This window comes from Dermochelys coriacea, chromosome 9 (genome assembly GCF_009764565.3).
Source record: "Dermochelys coriacea isolate rDerCor1 chromosome 9, rDerCor1.pri.v4, whole genome shotgun sequence".
Taxonomy (NCBI): domain Eukaryota; kingdom Metazoa; phylum Chordata; order Testudines; family Dermochelyidae; genus Dermochelys; species Dermochelys coriacea.
The window spans coordinates 5914285-5933733 of record NC_050076.1 but is presented as its reverse complement, the minus strand read 5'-3'; the positions used below and the strand labels follow the sequence as shown (position 1 = coordinate 5933733).

General features: G+C 56.7%; 2 protein-coding genes across 3 annotated transcripts in view; one reads left to right on the top strand and one right to left on the bottom strand.

Annotated features, from left to right (window-relative positions):
- The window catches only part of RUBCN (rubicon autophagy regulator), a 61984-nt gene extending 56490 nt beyond the window's left edge, over positions 1-5494 (top strand). The window contains 3 exon segments of the mRNA XM_038416682.2: positions 54-207; positions 2508-2598; positions 3827-5494. Of these exon segments, the coding sequence (XP_038272610.1) occupies positions 54-207; positions 2508-2598; positions 3827-3990 (409 nt within the window). The 3' untranslated portion in view covers positions 3991-5494.
- A 2934-nt stretch (positions 5495-8428) lies between these two features.
- LOC119861485 (deoxyribodipyrimidine photo-lyase-like) lies at positions 8429-18295 on the bottom strand. Of its 2 annotated transcripts, XM_038416680.2 has the most exons (11): positions 18151-18274; positions 16696-16859; positions 16031-16545; positions 15242-15387; positions 14538-14720; positions 13389-13547; positions 12781-12979; positions 12076-12228; positions 11703-11824; positions 11080-11239; positions 8429-10809 (listed from the first exon to the last, which is right to left on the bottom strand). In XM_038416680.2, the coding sequence occupies exons 3-11, from the start codon at positions 16413-16415 to the stop codon at positions 10655-10657; spliced, it is 1662 nt and encodes a 553-aa protein (XP_038272608.1). In that variant the 5' UTR covers positions 16416-16545; positions 16696-16859; positions 18151-18274; the 3' UTR covers positions 8429-10654. The 2 variants fall into 2 exon arrangements, with proteins under 2 accessions (XP_038272608.1, XP_038272609.1); XM_038416681.1 differs by lacking the exon at positions 16696-16859 and having other exon boundaries at positions 18151-18295.
- Between the last annotated feature and the right edge of the window lie 1154 nt (positions 18296-19449).

Genomic DNA, 19449 nt, shown 5'->3' with positions numbered 1-19449 from the left:
AGCACTCACTCACTGATGTGTGGCGCTAAGCTTTGGTGTCTCCATTCCTGCAGGCTTCTGGATTCCTTTGACTTGGTGCCAGGTCATCTGACGGAGGATCTCCACCTTTACTCCTTAAATGACCTGAATGCCACTAAGAAGGGGGAACTAGTTCCCCGCCTGATGGAGCTCATAAAGGCAGGTACTCTGCACGTTGAGAGATGCATGGTGGGTAATTTTATCATCTTTTTCACTAAAATGTTTTTTATTATTACTGGATTAGACTTTACTGTATAAACAGCCAAGGAGCGGGATCTGGCTTTATAAAGGCAGCAGCAGGATCTCCAGAACAGCTGCTGAGGGCAAATACATTTTGTGTTAACTGTTACCCTCTTCCAGTTAGTTTCTCATTATGGTTGTTATCCTGTGTGTGTGCAGAGGAATTTCCGTAGTACAAGAGATCGATGTTGAAGAATAACACAGCTGATTGGTTCAGTTTCAGGAAGAAGCTGCGGTTTCCCATAACCTGCAATGCACCCATTGCTGTCTCCATCTCTGCTTTACAAACATGGGCTGTATTCCCTCTGAAATGCATTGGGATGTGCTTTGTCACGTTCAGAATGGAGAGGCAGCTTGACTGGTGGTTAGAGGAGGGCACCGAGAGTCAGGACTCCCGGGTCCTACTTTTAACACTGCCACTGATTTGCTGCATGACCAAGTTGTGTCCCGGTTCTATGCCTCAGTTTCCCTACCAGTAAAAACAAAAAACTTCCCTACTTTGCAGGGGAGTGGCTTTGAGATCCTCCAATTGGAGAATGCTGTATAGTCACAGTCATGGTATCCAGCGTACAGAACACCTCCCTTCTTGGCATACAGCGCCTCATGTAGCCTGGCTAAGAGATCTGTGGTTACCATCACCACGGCTGTGGGGAACAGCATGTAAACTGCATCCCTGGCAGCCTGAACAGTTGAGCATTTCCCTCCATTTCATTCCCAAATGGGCTAGACGTGTGATCTTACAGAAACAGTCACTCTAACATGTTTAGATGCGAAAGCCCTGCATTAAAACAGACTGAGTGTCTGGGTGAAGAAATACCAAGTTGTGAGTTTCCAGGCAGCTGTGACTGCAGGTAACAAACAGAAATAGGAAGGGATGCTCCAGTCTGCGGGGGAAGAGGAATTTGGGGGGCAGTAGTGTGTCTAATTTTTTTTGATTAACCCTGTCTTTGCTGATCCGTTCAATCATGTTGCCGTGCTTGTGCTTGTTTTAACTATTCTCCTTTTCTCTAATGAATTTGATTTTAAGAGATGAAATTTAAACCCAGCTTAAATGTGGGGAGGGATGAGGTGAGGTTTGGAGTTGGATCCCAGCAGGGCTTGAGATGTAACGTTTGCTTTCATCTCCTCCCTCAAGGCTGAGCTACACTGCAAAAACGACAGTGGGAAGTTGGCCACAACACATTTGAGGTGGTTAGAACACTGTTGCATTGTTTAGTGTAGATGGGACCTAACCACTGCCCTGAACCCTGCTGCAGCCCTGATTTCTCCAGGACAGTCGCGAATTCAGAGTCCTGTGTACACTCAAGATGAAACCGTGTTTTAACTCTGTCATGGGCAACTGTGGTGTAACTGGTCCTCGTTAAAGTGTTTTTTGTAGGGTAGATATGGCCTTAATTTTCTGTGTGAAAACTCAATGTGATGGGTGACTTCTCTAATTGTCTTTAAAAACATTCCAGCTGGAACATTCCAAATGGGTTGGCTGTGTGGGCCACCCATGCGAAGGCAGCAATGCTAGTCACTGCCTGTGGGCACGTGTTTGGGGCAAAAGACCAGAGAGGCTGCATTGGCCTCCGAGTTTTCAGTCCAAAACTGAAAGAGGGTCCTTTTCCTGGAACTCCCAATCTGACTGGGAAGTCAAAGGGGACAAAAATAACTGGACTGCCACTGGTTTAGCAGTGTTGTGAGTGCAACCTACTGCGCAGACAACACTGTTGTGGGTGTGTTTATGGTACATCTTTTGGTATAACCGCTACTACTTGCATTGTATTGTGGTAGCATTGACAATACTCTGGCACAGCCCATGTACACAGCAAGACATGGGCGTTGCCCCGAAGCACTTGCTGGTATGTGTGTAATCTAAGAGATGCAGACCGCCTGGTTCCTCCACCACCACCCAGCAGACAGGCAGCCCTGCTGCTTTGAGATAGTGCCATCAGCAAAGCCACCTGTGCTACGGGAATGCTTTTGGCCTAGGGCGTCTCGAATAGACCATGTCTCCAGGCCCCTGGAAAGGTTGGAATTCCATGGGTCATGTCCAGCAGCCCAGCCTAGCTTGTAGTGGGTGGGAGACCAGCTGCACAAATGCTGCTCTTGAAGCTGGTGTCGTTGCATCCCAGCAACGGAACGAGCCTCTGATTTCCACGTTACTCTTGGCTCAAGATGTCTCTGACTTTGCCAGGGAAATTGGGTGCATTTGCCTCCTCTCCAGGGTGTTTCTTCTTCACTCCTCTCCCCTTCTGTTGTTACAGCTGTGCCAAGCCAAAGGCTTCATCTGTGAGTTCTGTCAAGAGGAGGACATCATCTTCCCCTTCGAACTGAACAAGTGCAGGACGTGTGAAGGTGAGACTCTGGCAGGCGAGGTGCTGGGAGCCATCACTGGCCCTGGGAGATGGCTGGGCTGGGCCCGTGACTGCTCTGGAGACTGAGTCGGTACAGACCAGGCAGAGTCAGGAATCATTGCTCTGCAGCGTTTGTCCGAGGCTGTAACAGTGAGTGCCTCGGCTGCCTCCAAGCGTGGCCTGGCTGCTCGCCGCTTGTTTAACATTTGTCCAGCCACCTGGCAGCAAACCATGTTCAGCCTACGCCTCTAGCCTGGATCAGCACATAGCTGACTCTCTCTAGCCGGTTTGACATGTTCCCTTGCAGTGTGGCCAGAACTGTGCCTGTGTATCTGGGGTGGCCAGTAGAACATCCCAGAGTGCACTGCACCCAGCGCACTGCACCCAGCGCACTGTGGGATAGCTGCCCACACTTACGCTTGCACAGATGGGCGTGCTAAGTGGGGGTGCACGAACTCATTTCCACGGTGGCTGCAGCCTGCCCTACAGCTTGTAACCGGGTCAGATGCATGACACGTATTTGGAGTGTGCACTGGGCACAGGGCTCCATCTTCATGGCTGTTCTGATTTCGGTGCCTTTAAGGTTACCAGCCAAGGAGTCCAGGAACCACAGTGCTTTGGCCATGTGGCGCTGGACTGAGACTATCCAATCATTTTACTGAAGCCCCCAAGCCCTGTAGTTGATAACTGTTTTTGGTCACTTCGACCTTTGCTGATGGCCACATGCACCATAGCACCGTATCCTGGCACCAGTCTCCTGAGCCATCCAACCCGCCCGTGGCAATCTACAAATGTGGCCGTCTCTTTAAAATTAGACTCTCTCTTGCCGCCAGTGTTTTCATGAAGGCCTTTTGTTTAGGGTCACCATTTCCTTGGCAGGGCAGGAAACCTTTGGGAAAGAGATGAGATGCAAAGTGCAATTGACCTAACATTGCTGTCCAAAACTGAGTGAAGTGCCCCAAATTACTTAGTTTCCAAGTGCATGCGGTGGGCTGGGCGCTTTCCAATCACGTGGGCGCCATCCCTACTCCAAAGATCTTTTTGTTTAAGAACCACGTAAGAGGTGAATTAGTCAGAATTGTATCACCTTGAGATTTGATCTCAACAGGCTCCGGCCCTGGTCAGTGACTTAGCATCCCTCCCGTTGGGTATGGGCAGGCTGTGCCCGGAAGGGGGAGCATGCCGACGCATGCCTGCGCTCATGGTGTTGCTTTCTCTCCCTCCCTCAGAGTGCAAGGCCTGCTATCACAAATCCTGCTTCAAATTGGGCTGCTGCCCCCGGTGTGAGCGCCTGCACGCCAGGAGAGAGCTGCTGGCCAAGCAGAGCATGGAGTCCTACATCTCTGACTACGAGGAGGAGGAGCGGTCGCCAGAGGCAGTGGCTGCAACATGAGTGTGGTGGCAGAGGGGAAAGAGGAGACCAGCGGATGTATTTGTGTGTGTGGCCTTCGTCTCTAGAGACTAAACTAAGGACTAACCTGACTCTTTCACCGTAAAGGAGCCCATGGGAGGGCTGTATCATGGGAGATCTTGGAGCAGCTGGCCCTCACGTACTGACGGTATCGGCTTGGTTTGCTTCAAGAGAGCCAGTTTCTTTTCTCTCTACACGATGGTGTTGGGGACGGCAGACTCCGGACGCTAGTTCTTGCAGTCGTGACCCTGCCAAGATGGACACATTGCTGCCTTCGTACAGGGTCCGGCGGCAAATTGTGTCTGTGCCACACTCGGAGCGCAATGAGCGTTTGTATGCCTGGATGCTCCACCTGATCCCTCATTCGGAACTGATAGGACTTGATTTGGGGGCGGGGGGAAGCCGCGGCAGCAAACAGCGCCTTATCCTCTGCCTGGTGGGAGCTGCCACTAACGGCGGATACCTGCTGGGCTGGTAGATCAGGCTAGAGCACGCGGACTGTAGGTGACAAAGGAGTTGATCTGATTTGCCCTTAGGCCCGGCTCTGCTTTAGCTGCATGCAGGCTGGAGGTGAGATCTGTGCCGGTCGCTGTTGCGATCAGCCGCTTTCTCTGCTATTGATGTTCGGTTCCTCAGACTGTGCCTGGTGCTGATGGAGCTCCCCCCTGCTGGGTGAAGGGCCAGGCTTGTCGTCCCAGAGGCGTGATTGCCACCTTTCCCACAGTGCTAGGTGCCGGGAGATCGCCCTGTGCCATGCTCTGGCACTGGCAGCAGGTGAACAAGTGGCTTCCGCTTTTTGGGCCGGAAGCCGGGGAGGCCACAGACCATGAGGCAGCTGCATGCCCAGTGTGGGGAGAGGAAACACCTTAGCTGAGCCGGAGGAAGCAGCAGGTCTGAAGCCGGATTCTCTCTGCTGACCTTGCAGGAGTTGAACTGCTACGAGTGGGGCTACCGAGTGCTCCTGTCCCCTGGACTGGGCAGTGTTCGCCTGTGTCTGTCTACTGGTGGGGGCTGAGCAGTTACTCTTAGATCCGAGACCAAAGATCAGTTTGAACACAGCCAGAGCTCAATCCCTGGATGCCAGGTGGAGTAGGGGCTCCTGCGCCAGGCCCCAGGGGGAACCCGCCCGCCAGTGCCTGGGAGAGCAGGCTGTGTGTGCGATGGTGCTGCCCCCGCCCCTGTAGCCTTGAATGCTCAGCTTGCCTTGTGGTGCTGTGAGGACCCCATCCTCGCTCATGCCAGTGAAATGTAGATGGGTGTCTTAGCTAGAAGCAAACATCTGGGACCATGGGAGACCTGGCAGGGGCACAGGCCTGGATCTCTGCCATGTGCTGGGCACTCAGATGATTCTACATGACACTCACCCCCGCTATTTCAGAGCTCAATGAAGCCACAGTCAGTCTCAGTGGAGCCTTTCTCCCATCCATGCTGCACCCTTGGCGTAAGTGTCCTCTCTGCAGTGGATTCTGGCCATGCCCGTTCCAGACCTTGGCGTTGGTGCGTCGGGCCTGCCAGTTTGTGCTGGGCTCCCCTGATGCTGTTCTGTGACATGCACCTCTCTCTCCTGTCACAGGCACCCTCCCGCTAGCCGTCCAGTACCTGCTGGATCAAACGCTCAGGGGGGCAGACAGTGCAGCAGCTGAGCAGCCCCACGCTTCAGCCAGCTTCCTTGGCTTTAAGATGAGAGCTGCACTTCTTATCTCCCTGGATCGGGTGCCCTTTGGAGTGACCGAGTAATGAGCATGTCTAGCAGGATGGCCAATAACCTGGTAAAGAGCCGCCCCCAAGCGCGCTGGGTAGAGCTGGCCTTGTGATGTGGAGCGCCGTGTAATTGGGAGATTAGCCCGGTCCAGAACTTCTCCCCAGTACTCCTCGCTCACTGCCTCAACTAGTTTGTCCTACTGAGCTGTGTGTTTGTGTGGAGGAGAGCCTACATAGCATGTGGTCTTCCACAGTGCCCACTGGCTGCCCTCTGGCCCAGCGTTCCTCAGAGCTGGTATCTGAGATCAGGCCCCATAGCAGGTGTAAAGCTTTATTTGCCATCCTGAGCCCCCCCCCCCGAGAGCAGGTGCCCCTGGCCAGCTCCTCTTCTCAGTGTATCATTTCAGTTCGGTTGATCTTTGTGTATATTGGGTTATTTTAAGTTGATCTCTGTTAAAGGCAATTGCTCCTGTCTTTTTAATGAGCTGCTCTCGTTTGAGCTGGTCACTTAGGGCCAGATTTTAAAGCTATTTAGGTGCCTAACTCGTGTTGATTTCAATGGGAGCGCGGCACCACACATCTTTAAAAATCTGGCCCTTAGTGTCCATTGCCAGCAGTATGGGCAGCATTTTCTGCCTGGCTGGACTGTCCAGCATGGACAAACTGTGCTCCTCCAGCACTTCATACTAGCTCCTGGCACTGGATGTCCTGACACCCAGCTGAGCCCGGGCAGAGTTATTTGGCGTGGCACAGATGAGCAGCGTACTAGTAGTTGGTGTGGTTTGGGGGAGTGTCCAGAGAGTCTACAATGCGGCCTGCAGGTTCCTTCTTCAATATGGAGATGCAGCCTGTAGCAACTCCCCGTTTGGGTATTCAGGGCTCTCTTGGGGGTGCATGCAGCAAGCGGATGTCTTTGCATGCTGGGGCTTGTGGTCTCCACAGGTAGTGGCTGATCTCGGCTCCGGTTTATGGAAGATGGGCGTGTCCCCCATTTTCAGTGCGGCCTTTGGCTGGGTGCTCCATGCAGTCGTGTACATCAAAAGGCGCTGTTCGACTCGTATACGTGTGAGAGGTGGGGAGGTTGTGTATTGCCTGGAAGTGGGGGTGATGGTGGCGACTCTCCCTCAGCTCCAGCCCTGATGGGTGGCTGGCACATCAGGCTGAGCGCAGGGCGGTGCTGCGGTTCTAGCCTCTTGTGGACCTGGCCCCATTCATGCCAGCAGTGAATCCCTGGGAGAGCTGCAGAGGCTGGGGCTGAAGTGAAACAGGCTGCAAGTGCCCTTGGAAGGAGGGAAGATTGCCAGGGTGCTCTGAGGGCAGAGGAAGGCTGGCTGCATTTGGGCTCTGTCTCAGACAGGATGTGCTCGAGGAAGCAGCCTCTCCTTCCCCCTCCCCCCCCCCACTTCTGTCAGTTGTGTAGGTAGGTTGACTTCCCTGCAGCTGCTGTTTCCTCTCCTGCTGGGGGGCGGCAGACAAGAACTTGGGTGGCTCTTAAAGCGCCAGCTTGGTGGGACCACCGTTGCTTCTCCAGGTGCAGAGCACTGGGAGGTGGGCGTTGAGGCTGATGGTGGAACTAGGTTCAGATCAACTGTTCAGTGAGAGATCTCCATACTAAACATATCTGGAAGCCAAGGAGCAACTGTGACAAGGGTGTTACCCTTTGGAGCAGGCAGCAACAGTAGGTGCTTATACAGGGCAGGCCTGGGTTTTGGCAGGTGGTTTAACAGGGAGCTGAGAGTGCAGGAGCTCTAGAGGTGGTAAAGTCCATGTAAAGCAGAGACACTAGCATTAATATCCCATTTCTGCATCAGAAGGGTGATGGGATCAAAGCCCAGGGCACCTGTAGCTTGTCCAGAAATGACCCGTTGCATGTGCCTTAACTTGAGAACTGACAGGGTCTGCTTTGTGAGCACGCACACACACACGCACGCTGTATTCTGTCTAAATGCCCAGCCATCATCTGCCTTCCTGTTTGTCACATGCATGCCCAGTGCCACCTCCTAGCTTTCAGCCTAATAACGCCGCTATATGCCACTGATGGCTGGCAAACTCCAGCTGGTTTCAAACTTTGCATGCGCTGTGGCTGACAAAAGCCAATCCCGTCCTACGAACTGCAGGATGATGATTCTCACCGTCCTACAGCCGTCAAATCCCTCCTTTAGTGTCAGCCACTCCTGGTCTGAGACCTGGCACTACTGTCCAGACCCTTGGTGGTGGTGTCTGACGGACCGATTCCCTCCCATGTGCCAGCTTTGACCCAACAGAACAGGACCTTCTATGATGTTTTGTTTTGAAGCACTTTAACATTGTTGGGTGTTTCCCTGGTGCCTAAACCTCTGGGCGGTTTCTAGAAGCACTGATTCTATTTTGAAAGACAATGAGTGGATTTGTTGGTTTTTTTCCCCCTCACGGTGGGACCTTTCTTGCTGAGATGGGGACCTCACCAGGGAATTCAAAACAGCAGAGGGTTTTAATGCAAAATGATGCACAACACTAATGAAGCTGCTACTGACCCATTTGCCAAGCTATTACACTTATTTACAGTGGTAAGTACTGTAACTGTATGTGTACAAGCTCTTTGTAAATACAGAGAAGGGTCATGATACAGTGTACATGATATTCAGTTGGATTCTTCTCTGCTGTATTATTGTACAGCATAACAACAAAAATGCCGTCCCTAATAAACTAAGTTAATAAACGCATCATTGGCTGCTCTTGCTTGACGTCGACTGTATTGGAGTTTATTAAAGCTGGCTGAAAGAAAGAATTACAAAGATCTTGCTCATAAGAGCCAGGAAAGCACCAGTGCTGACTTCCCCAGAGTACCATTCACCTGCTGTTTGTGTTCCTTTAATTTAAAAACACAGTGATGGACAAGTAAAAAAAAAAAAACAAAAACAAAAAACCAACCAAGGCCAACTTGCTGCTGGAAACCAGGGAACTACAAGTTGAACCTCTCTGGTCTGGCAACTTCAGGACCTGACCGGTGCCGAATCAGAGAATTTGCCGAACGACAGGAGGTCAATACAGAGTGCCAGCAGGTCTCCATAGGCGTGGGAAATAGGGGTGCAGAGGGTATTGCAGCACCCCCAGGCTTTGTGCCCAGCATGGCCCCCTGCCCTGGGGTCCCACTGCCACCCAGGGTCCTGGCTGCCGGCCCCCCACCCAGGGGCTCCAATGCTGGCACCAGGTCCTGGTCACCAGCCCCCCTGCTGCCGACCCAGGGTCCCGGCTATGGGGCTTCACTCCTGGCCCCAGCCCAGGGTTCCGCAGCCACCCCCAGCTATGGTCCCAGCCTTACCCCTGTCCGTGCCCCTCATTGCCCCAGGCTGGGACTACAGAGGCGTGGGAGGGAGGAGGGGGGCAGAGGGGGAAGCTTGGTGCCAGTGGATGCTCCACACCCCCAGGGGTGCTCCAGCCCCAGAGCACCCATGGAGTCGGCACCTGTGCCAGACTACGGATGTTGCCAGACCAGGGAGTACCAGATTAGTGAGGTTCAACTTGTAGGTATGTTATTAATCAGGATCAGGCCTAGTTATGATGTGGAAGGGTGACCAGCCCAGAAAGCCAAGCGATGCAGGAAGAGATGTTCTAATTTACCTCTCAGTCAATATCCCAGTTGGATTAAACCCCTGGCCCGATGCTGTGCAGTTCAGGATAGGCTGTGTAGGTAAGTTCTTGGCTTTACCTTTGACCCAACAGTGCCCCCTAATGTTCTGGGTAACGTTAGCACTGACGGGAGAAACGCTAACTCCGCCGATGGCAGGGTAGATGCGCTCATGCAAAGAGCTGTGTTTGTAACAGTGCGAGCTCTGAAAACGGGACCGAAGCAGAGAGCTTAGTACTATGCCACAAATTAGACACTTATGAATAAAGATGTGCTGGTCTGACCGCATCTAGCCCTCTGTGCTTCACGGCCTCATCCAGCACCAATGGCTGGGGGTAGCCAGCGGTGCCCAACTATCCCCTTCCCTGGAGCATCTCGGGCTGTCAGAGCAGACCTAGGCTGGTGGACTGTCGCTCTGAGCTGAGCCGCTGCTTGCTAAGCTTTGGGGCAAGGGCTGGGCAGCCCCAGTTCTTGTCTTCCTCTGATCCCATCGAAACGCTGCTGGCCGCTGCAGGAGCGACATGGACACCAGGGCTGCGCGTTGTAAGGTTTACGACAAAAGCCCAGTGACTTGCAGCAGGGTCTGTAACAGTCACTCTGAAAACCCTGCTCGCTTGCTGCCTGGGGTAAGACAAGCCTCCATGTCTGCATGTGGTGGGGCAGGAAAGCCCTCAAGGTAATGCAGCCCGTCGGGGTCAGTGTGTTTTGCCGGGGAGCTCCCATCTGAAACCCTGCCAGCAGTGGTGGATTTGCTCCGAGATCCCCCTGCCTCTGTCAGCCAGCAGCTCGTTCTAGACGCAATCAGTTCAGAAGCGCTAAGCTGCAAGACCAGCGTGCGAAATGCTGCTGTTCTCCATCCCACAGCTCTAAGAGCCAGGTCTGTCTACCTGTTGCATGCAAGGGCTAGGCTGGAAAAGGCACAGTGTGTCTGTCTCCTCCCCCCCAGCAGCTGGGGTGGTTGGCGAACCTGTCCCCCCTCGAAATATCCAAGTAGCTTTTATAGCTCCCATACTTGCTGAGCTGTCCCCGGCTAGTAGGGGGAGGTGGCACATCTGGGGCTGTGCCAGAGAAAACTGGGGGTATCCTGGGAAGACCTTGAGCTGGCTGCCCCAGCTCCTGGCATTATGCCCAAACCGCTGCTGTGGAGGCCTGTAGGGAAGAGGTTGAGCAGCACCCAGGCCAGGGAAGCAGAGTCCCTGCGGACTCTCGTCTCAGAGGCTCACGTATTTCAATGGTATTTAGGGGAAATGCAAACGTTGGAAGGCCCAGCAGAGAGCCCCCCCTCCCCCTCACAAGCCCCAGCCATCCTGCTTTCAGCAGGAGCTGCCCCTGGCAGGGCTACTGGCCCAGTTTGCGGGGATCATATCTGCGCTCGAACTGCCCCACGTCGAATTTCCTCTTGCAGCCGGCGTAATTCATGTAGCGAATCTTCCCGAACACGGCCCGCTCGGCCCAGCCCTGGTCGTGGATCCCACAGATGGACCACATGCAGCCTGCCAAGCACAGAACCCCCAGTCAGGTCTCCCGGACCCTCCTGCACTTCTTCACAGGCCCCCGGGAACCTGCTACAGGCCCTGGCAAGGGAGGGATACAGGGGTGGGGGCTGTATGAGGGAGAGGGAGCTGGACAGGGTATGTGGGGGCAACTGGGGGCCCTTTAACCTGTGTAAGGGGACCTTGGCAGCCCCCTCACAGCCAAGCACAGACAGGATCCCCCTCCCGAAGCTCTCAAGGGTTTCTCGCTCCAATGCGCTAGTCACTAACCTACGTAGCCGTTGGGATCCCGGCCATCCAGCTCATAGCGATCGTTGAGGTAGATGGCGAATTTCAGGGCCTCCTTGGGGGAGCGGGTCCACTCCAGGATTTTCTTGGCCCAATACATGCGTAGGAACCCGTGCATCTTCCCCTCGTGAACCATCTGGAGCTGTAGGGAGGGGGAGAGCCCAACGTGTGAGCCGCAACCTCGCCCCTGCAGGAGAACCGGGACAGCTCGTCGGGGAAGAGGAGGGAGGTGAGAACGAGACACACCTGTGTGGAATCTGGGGTGAAGAGTGAGGGGCGGGGCCCGCCTGGACCTGGCCTCAGTTTCCCATTTGCCTAGGAATTTTATGGCTACCTTCCTCACAGTCTCCCTCAATGGAGAGCGCCACGCTCCGGCCTGCAGGCCCCACCTGGCCGGTAGAGCTCTCTGCCCTGTGTACCTGGCTGAGGAATATCTGCTGTAACCCATATTCAAAGGGCACATGCGGGCCAGGGGTGCAGAGAAGCAGGTGTGCTCTATGGCCGGCTCTGTTATGGGAACCCACCAGGACTGGGCTGTTTGGGGTGCTCTGTGCTAACACCCAATGGATCCAGGAGGGGAGGCAGAAGCTCAGGCTGGTTGGTACCTGGGCAGCGTTCCAGAGCGGGTCGTGCGTCTTCCCCTCCTCCAGCTGCTTCAGCTCGTAGAGGTGAGACCTCTTGTCTTGGGCGTGGAGCTTCAGGGTGGTTTTGGCCCAGTCATACGCACCTTCAAAACACAACGGTCGGGCTGGAGAGCACGTAGCTGGGGGAGCCAGGGTCCCGAAGAAAGGGACTCTGCAGCTGGGTGATGGAGCCACTGGCCTGGAGGCTCCAATCCTGCCAGCAGGTCTGGGCAGAGGCAGGACTAGCTTTCCCCCGGCCCCAGTCACTCCCCATGCACCAGCGTGCTCTCGCACAGAGTGAGTACCGCAGGCTGCGGCTCACTGTCGCTCCCCCAGGGCGCGGGCCACGCGTTACCTTCCACCTTGTCGTAGTTCCTGTTGTAGTAGCAGAAGTTGTCGGCCAGCTCCCTCCGGACCACGGCCTCCTCGATGAACCCATCCACCGACTCCTTGTACTGACTGCGGTATTTCTGCACCTCCAGGATGGCCCGCTGGACGGAGACCTGGCCTGTCCGGGAACGGGGTGGGGAGAAGAGACGGGGAAACAGAGAGGGCATTCGGCCACCGAGCCCTGTACTCTCCAGTTCCCAAAGGAGCAGGTGTGCTCTAACGCCAGAGCAGCATCGGGTTAGCCGGCATGGTCCCGGTACCGCCGCCTTGTGGTGCGCAGTGTTTCCTCCACTGGGATTGATCCAGTTCATATCAATATCTGCAGCTAACCTCCATGCAGCATGAAACACCAGCAGCCAGGCCTTTGTACCCCCCAGGCTGCCATGGGGCTCAGAGACCAACTCAGTCAGCCCCTAGGGAGAAACCTGGGCCAATGCTCTTCCCTCTGGCAGCCTGGATACTGTTCTTAACCCATCAGGGGACAGTCACCAAGGTGAGGAAAGGGACTGAAGCAAAACTGCAGGAGTTATGGCCCCTCACTAGCCATCTCTCCCTGGCTCGGGACACTTGCCTCCCCCCAGAGGCCATTCTGTGCCCCGAAGGGGTAATTACCTAGATCAGTCAAGCCCGTTGCCCTTCAGAGCTACGTGGGTTTCCGGGGGCCACTCACCAAAGTGGAACCACGGCGAGAGGTTGCTGAGCGCTGCCCTGGTTGGGTTGTTCCGGTCGGTACCGAAGGATTTCAGCCGCTCACCTATGAACGACTCCAGCACAGCCAGCCCTGCGGCCGTCCCCGGCGTCGCCCACCTCACCTCCTTCACCGAGCAGTCTACCTGCAGGCTGGCGCGGCAGGCGCTCCAGTCTATGGGCTGCACAATCACAAGGAGGCTTTAGCCAAGCTGCAGACGTTACCACCCTGCCCAGGATGATACGGCAGACGGGGCCAGTTCTGATGGCTGCTTTGGATCAGACAGATCCTCCTCTGCCCCCCATTACTAAATACATCCTGGGCATAGCTTGTTGGCACTCCATCTGCTTTTGGTTACTGCATCAGGGAATTGGAAATTGGGATTTCTGATCTGTTCCCAGCTCCGCCACTGCCTTTGTGTGACCCTGGGCAAGTCACTTCACCCCACAGCCTCAATTTCCCTCTCCCCCACCCCATTGTAAAATGGAGATCACGCCCACCTTCCAGTGCGGTTTGAAGCTTAGCTAGTGTTTGGGATGCTCTGCTGGGAGCCGCCCTGGGCCGTGCAGCTAAAGGACTCTAGATGTTACCTCTGCCAGGGCTGTGGGCGGGAACGGGTGCTTGATGACGGGAGGGAATTCTGTGAGGAACTCGGAGAGCCGATCGTGGATCTTCCTTCGAATTGTCCTGGCTCCATACTCCTGCTTGTCTGAAGCAACCCAGCATGGGACAATGTTGTGAGCATCAACCTGGAAAGCAGCCAGCGAGCTGGGAACAGGCAGGCTGCACGGGGGATGAGAAACATGAACCTCCCTCCCCCCACACACACACTCTGACCAAGCCCTAGATACACCCAAACCTTCCCATGGCTTTGTTTTTAATTTCAACCTCCCCCCCACATCAAGCTAATCTTTCCCTGCAACCCCAGTCCTGCAGCCTGGTGCTGGGCTGTGGGGCCTGGAAATGAAAGTGACTAGAATCAGGCCACTCTAGGAGCAGGAGGAGACTCGGATCCAGCCAGGGCTCCGCACGCCATAGTTTGGGGAAGATGGAGCTCAGCTGCACGACAGCTCAGCTGGTGATTTTTTTTTTAATCTAAAAAGAATTGCTTTTAACAAAAAAACGGGTGCTGAATTCAGCAGAGCTGACCCTGCCCCTTGCGTGTTTCTCTTTTGGCCCAGACGTCTGCCAGGAACCTGCTCAGTCCCAGATTGATTCTCGTGGGGAATACGAGTGGGGCATTTGAGGCGAGGGGGAATTTCTCCCTGGAACAGTATTTGTAAGGCATTACTCCCTGCGCCTGCAGTCACCAGCTCAGGGCAGTGGCCGCGTGTCCCCATGAAGGGGGATGGCCCCCGTACAATCTCATTCACTCCCCGCTCCCTCCAGCTCCCTCCCTGCCCCCAAACTTCTGACTCCATCCAAGATACACTTACATGCTCAAAAACCTTCCAAGCGCCAGAACAAGTTCCCCGCCCTGCTGCCAATTACCTGCTTGAGTTTCCCCCCAGTCCCCAACCTTCTCTAAAGCTGATCTTGGGGCCACAGCAGCACCCCGCTGTTCAATCTGCAGTGACCAGCTCTCGACACTTTCACTCTGTCTCTTAGCCCCCTATTTAAAGGGCTGGGAACCAGCTGTTAGCCCCGCTATTAACATCACCGTTGCCAGCATAGAGAAACGGCCTACGTACAGAGCCCCCAGCCCCACACTCCCCCTCCCCTGCAGCCCAGACTCCCACCTGTACAAACGGCACATCTCCCGGGAGCCTCTCTTTGATGTCTTCCACCCACTGCATGGGGACACGGAGCGGGGAAAAGTCTGTCACCACTCCGCCGAGGCCATGGTCCGTCACGAAGGCAGGCAGCACATCCTTGGCAAAGCCGATGAGCAGGTGGAAGGGGATGTCCAGCTCCTGGCACTCCTAGAACGAAGGGAAAGGCTCTGTGAACATGGGGTAAAGAGCCTGGTTTCTGTAACTGCTCCTCCAGGCTGAGCTGCCCAGTGCCACCCCAGCTGGGCTCCAACCAAGAGTTGGGCGCTCCACATCATTCGCTGGCAACACCTAATCCCTTGGGTGGCTTTGCTAATCTCTACTTACAGTAACAGGCTATAAAGATCCCAGGGAGGGCTGGGTCCCTGCAATTGGTGTGACTTTGCTTTCCAGACAAATGCTTGGTGTTGCACAGAGACGTCGGGCCTGCGAGCAGCCCTGTAGAGCCAGGAGAAGGGAAACGGATTCCAAGTTCAACTCCCCTCCGCCCCCCATGAGAGAAGACAGCGCTGGAAAAATCCCACAACGGGCTCTTGGCAGGATCGGGCCCTTCGCTCACGCTGGGACATTGCTGAGAGCCGCACGCCTGCCCCCATCGCTGTGTGTCCTAGGCCAGCACTCCGCCCCTGCTCTGACCCTTCCCTGTATGGCATTTCCTAAGCAACCGGTACCTCGGCCACTTCTTGCAGGCCTTTCAGCATGAAGCCGAAGTGACGGATGGTGGCCTCCAAGAACTTGGGCACCAGGCAGAAGCAGACATGCAGAGGGAGCTGCTGTTTCAGGGCCAGGCGCTGGGCGTACAGGAAAGCCCAGTTATCTGGAGAGAGAGAGAGAGCATGTGACTGTACTCGATGGACACTTTCCATTACTACAGAGCAGCCCTGCCAAATGCTCAGCCCATGCCTCAGACCCAAGACTGGGAGCCAGGAAACACTGGCTTCACAGCTGTCTTGCAGGCACCGAAATGAGCAGAATGTGCCTCGGTTTCCCCATCTGTAAAAGGGAGCTATTGATACTGACCCACCCGTGTAAAGCCCCTAGCAGAGTCAAAGCAAAATCCATCTTTCCTCAAGCCCACCCCTAGCTTACGGCTTGGGGGGAGCTGAGCTACGGGGGGGGCGGAGGTTTGGCTAAAGCCACAAACGCCAAAATAAAACCCACAGAGAGCTGGCGCCCGGGGAAAGAGAAGGAGGCAGCACACACCAGCCAACAATCACACGCTCTAGCCATGGGCATTGCTGAGGGGGCTTCTCAAAAGGAATCCTACTAGGCCATGATGCTGGACAGGGAGCCCAGCACTGTCTGCATCAGCCGAGGGACCCAGGGATCTCAGCTGGCGCCATCAAGGTCTCAACTGCAAAAACTTGCTCTAGGGGCAAGGGGGAGGGGACAAAGGCTTTGACTCCTTATAGTCTTTCCTGCCCCCCCGTGCTGCATCCTGGTCCCAGGATGGATCGTACCTTGCACCCTCTGGTCTCGAGACATCCAGTACACAACGCCCTTGGCGGCATCCTTGAGGTCGGAGCCCTCCGAGACCAGGCGCACTCGCTTCTTGTTGTACTTGAACTCCTGCACAGAGGGGGCAACCCGCAGCCGCGTCTGCCGCACGGCTTCCCCCAGGCTCCCAGCCCCTCCCCCCTCCACTGCCTCCCCTTCCTTCCTCCTCCTCTTAGCCACGGTCAACGCCTCCGCCCCACTGGGCTCTGCCAGGACCTTCCGTTTGCCTTTCAGCTGACCACGGGGCACCGCGGCAGCTCCAGTCCTCGCTGTATCCCCACTGCCAGCAAGACTGGTCGGGGTGTCCTCCCCGCCACGTGCCTGCCGGTTCCTGCTCTTCTGAGACATGCTCGCGGCCGTCCTATGGGGCGGGCACGGCCCCAACACACCGTGCAGTCTCCAGCAGCCACACCGGGCAGCTGCAGAGGAGCCGGCTCCAGCCAACCGTCCCAGCAGCAGCTTGTTGGCGTGAAACTATCTGTGGACACAGAAACACACACCTCCTTGTAGGCCTCTCCTTGGAACTTCTCAGTCGAGACAATCGCTCGTATGTTTCCCTGAAGCCTTCAGGGGCTATTCGCAGTTGCCAATAGGCGTTCTGTGCCCCCAACAGGAACTAATACCTTACCTTCCTTATAGCGCCTTACAGACTCCGATCCCAAAGCACTTTATCAACCGTATACAGCAAGAATCAGTTCCCCACTCTGCAGCGGCAGCCACCTCTGTGCTGGAACGCGGCCGCTAGTCTGATTCCTCCTGCATAGCTCCAAAGGTGGCTGCTCAGCCCCGTCGCTGAACATAAAAGGTCACAAATTCGATGGGTGGAAAAAAAAACAAAAAACCCCTGCTGCATATCTTGAACTTGCCTGATGAGAGACAGCCCTGGCCCCCAGCCACCCTCAACTGCAATAGGTGTAAAAACTGCAGCGACTATAGCTCAGGGCACGTTACGCTCCGGCTTGAGCCAAACGGAAGGCCCCTGGGGGCCAGAGGCAGCAGGCTGGGCTCTGGCAACTGCTGCAGAGAACTCCTGCCTTGTTGCTGTCTCCTGGGAGTCTGCATGTTTGTTTGTTTTTAAATTCCAGCTTCTGGAGTCATGTGATTATGGGAGACTCTCCACTTGCATTAATAGAAAGGGGGGAGTTTCCAGCTCTTGTGAGTGCAGGGAAAAGCTTGAAAAGATAGTCCCTGGGGGCTCCAACCCCAGAAGGCTAAAGCCACAGAACGCCAGCTTTCTTTCTTCTGTCTAGTTATTTCTAAGTTGCTGTCATCATTTTGATGGTTTTTGAGCGGTTGGGGTGGGGGACACTGGCACAGCTCTAGCCCCTGCTAGAAAATTCACCTTTAGAACAAACTCCACGCCCCACGCTGCACCCGGGACTGGCAGGCTGGAGCTTGTTCAGGTTTTCAGGACTTGTGTACCGGGGGTGGGATTCTGGAGTTGCTGCTAGGGAGGAGCTATTCCTGCCCGCTCTTACTCTGGAACAACAGCCTCCCGCCAGGGACTTAATCCAGATTAGTTAATATGCTTTCAATCCACACTCATACTTTAGTCCTGCCCGACTCTCACTGATTTCGACTGTGCCCGTCCCTGCCAGGTCTGGGCGTCCAGCCTGGGGCCGTGAGACCCACGTCAGGCTGCTGCAGGGACCGAGGCTTGGGGAGCCCGTGGGCATGGATGTACCAGCGCAGCCTGGGAGGGGCAGCGGGTTTTTCTCGGGACTAGCCCGGGCGAGGGCGGGCACCTCTCATGTGTGTCATGTAACAAGTTACACAAGACAGTGTTGCAGGATCCCATGCTGCCCTCAAAGCGCTGGAAAACCATCGCCCCCTTGGCTGGATTTGCCCGTGCGAGCCCCGACCCTGGGGCTGCTTTGGGGTCAGCCTCAGGGCAGGGCAGCAGGGACAGATGCCGGGTGAGGGGGGGGGTCCCCCCATCTCGAGTCTGGGCACGAGCAGGGACCCGCTCCCCTCTCCCCTGCGTCCTGCGGGGCAGGGAGCGCGCGGGGGAGCCCGGAGCCCCCCTCTAGCCCGCCTTGCCCCGCAGCCTGCCCGGGAGCGGCTCCCGCCCGCACCCCCTCACCTGTGCAGCGGCTCCGGGGCCCCGGGGACCCGCTTCCCGGCCGGCTGCAGCGGCGGCTCCGGGCCCGTTTACACAACATGGGGCGGAGCGAGCGGGGCACGGGGCGGAGCCTGGGAGGCGGCCCCAGAACCACGGTGTGGGGCGGAGCCCGAGGCAGGGGGCAGCATCTCTGGGGCGGGACCCCCCCGGAAGGGGGGGAGGATCGGGGGGAATCTCTAGGGCGCCCGCCCCCGGAAGGGTGGCGGGGATCTCTAGGGTGGGGCCCCCCGGAGGGGTGGGGGGCTTCTGGGGGGACCCGGAAGGGTGGCGGGGATCTCTAGGGTGGGGCCCCCCGGAGGGGTGGGGGGCCTCTGGGGGGACCCGGAAGGGTGGGGGGATCTCTAGGGCGGGGCCCCCCGGCGGGGTGGGGAGGTCTCTGGGGCTGGGGTGACCCGGAAGGGTGGGGGGATCTCTAGGGCGGAGGGTGGGAACGGGGTCGGGGGGGATCTCTGGGGCGGGGCTCCCCGGAAGAGTGGGGGGGATCTCTGGGGGGACCCGGAAGGGTGGGGGTTCTTTAGGGCAGGGCCCCCCGGAGGGGTGGGGAGGTCTCTGGGGCCTCGGAAGGGTGAGGGGATCTCTAGGGTGGGATCCCCCCAGAAGGGTCGGAGCGGGGTCGGGGGGGATCTCTGGGGCTGGGGGGACCCAGATAGGGGGATCTCTGGGGCGGGGCTCCCCAGAAGGGTGGGGGGTCTCTAGGGTGGGATCCCCCCGGAAGGGTGGGAGCGGGGTCAGGTGGGATCTCTGGGGCTGGGGGGAACCCAGAAGGGTGGGGGGATCTCTGGGGCGGGGCTCCCCGGAAGGGTGGAAGGGGCTCTGGGGGGATCCGGAAGGTGGAGGGGGTCTCTCGGGTGAGATCCACCCCAGAAGGGTGGGAGCGGGGTCGGGGGGGATCTCTGGGCTGGGGGGACCCGGAAGGGCAGCATGGAATCCTGCAACACTGCCTTGTGTAACTTGTTACATGACACACGTGAGAGTTGCCCGCCCTCGCCCGGGCTAGTCCCGATTTGGCGCCGGGCGGGGAGAAGCCCCAGTCCCCATTGATCCAAACCGTAACCCCTGGATATAATGGAAACCGCTTTGGCCCAGGACTGCCAGGGCAGAACCGCGGGGGCTGAGGACACGGATCTCCTGGCCTGCTGTACTTATGGGCCCGCCTCAGCAGCGGGATTTGGGGCCCCAGTCCCAGCAGCACCCCCACTTCCTGCCTCCCACTGCCCTGGGGAGCCAAGCAGGAGCGCGGGAGGGAGTGTGTAGGGGGGC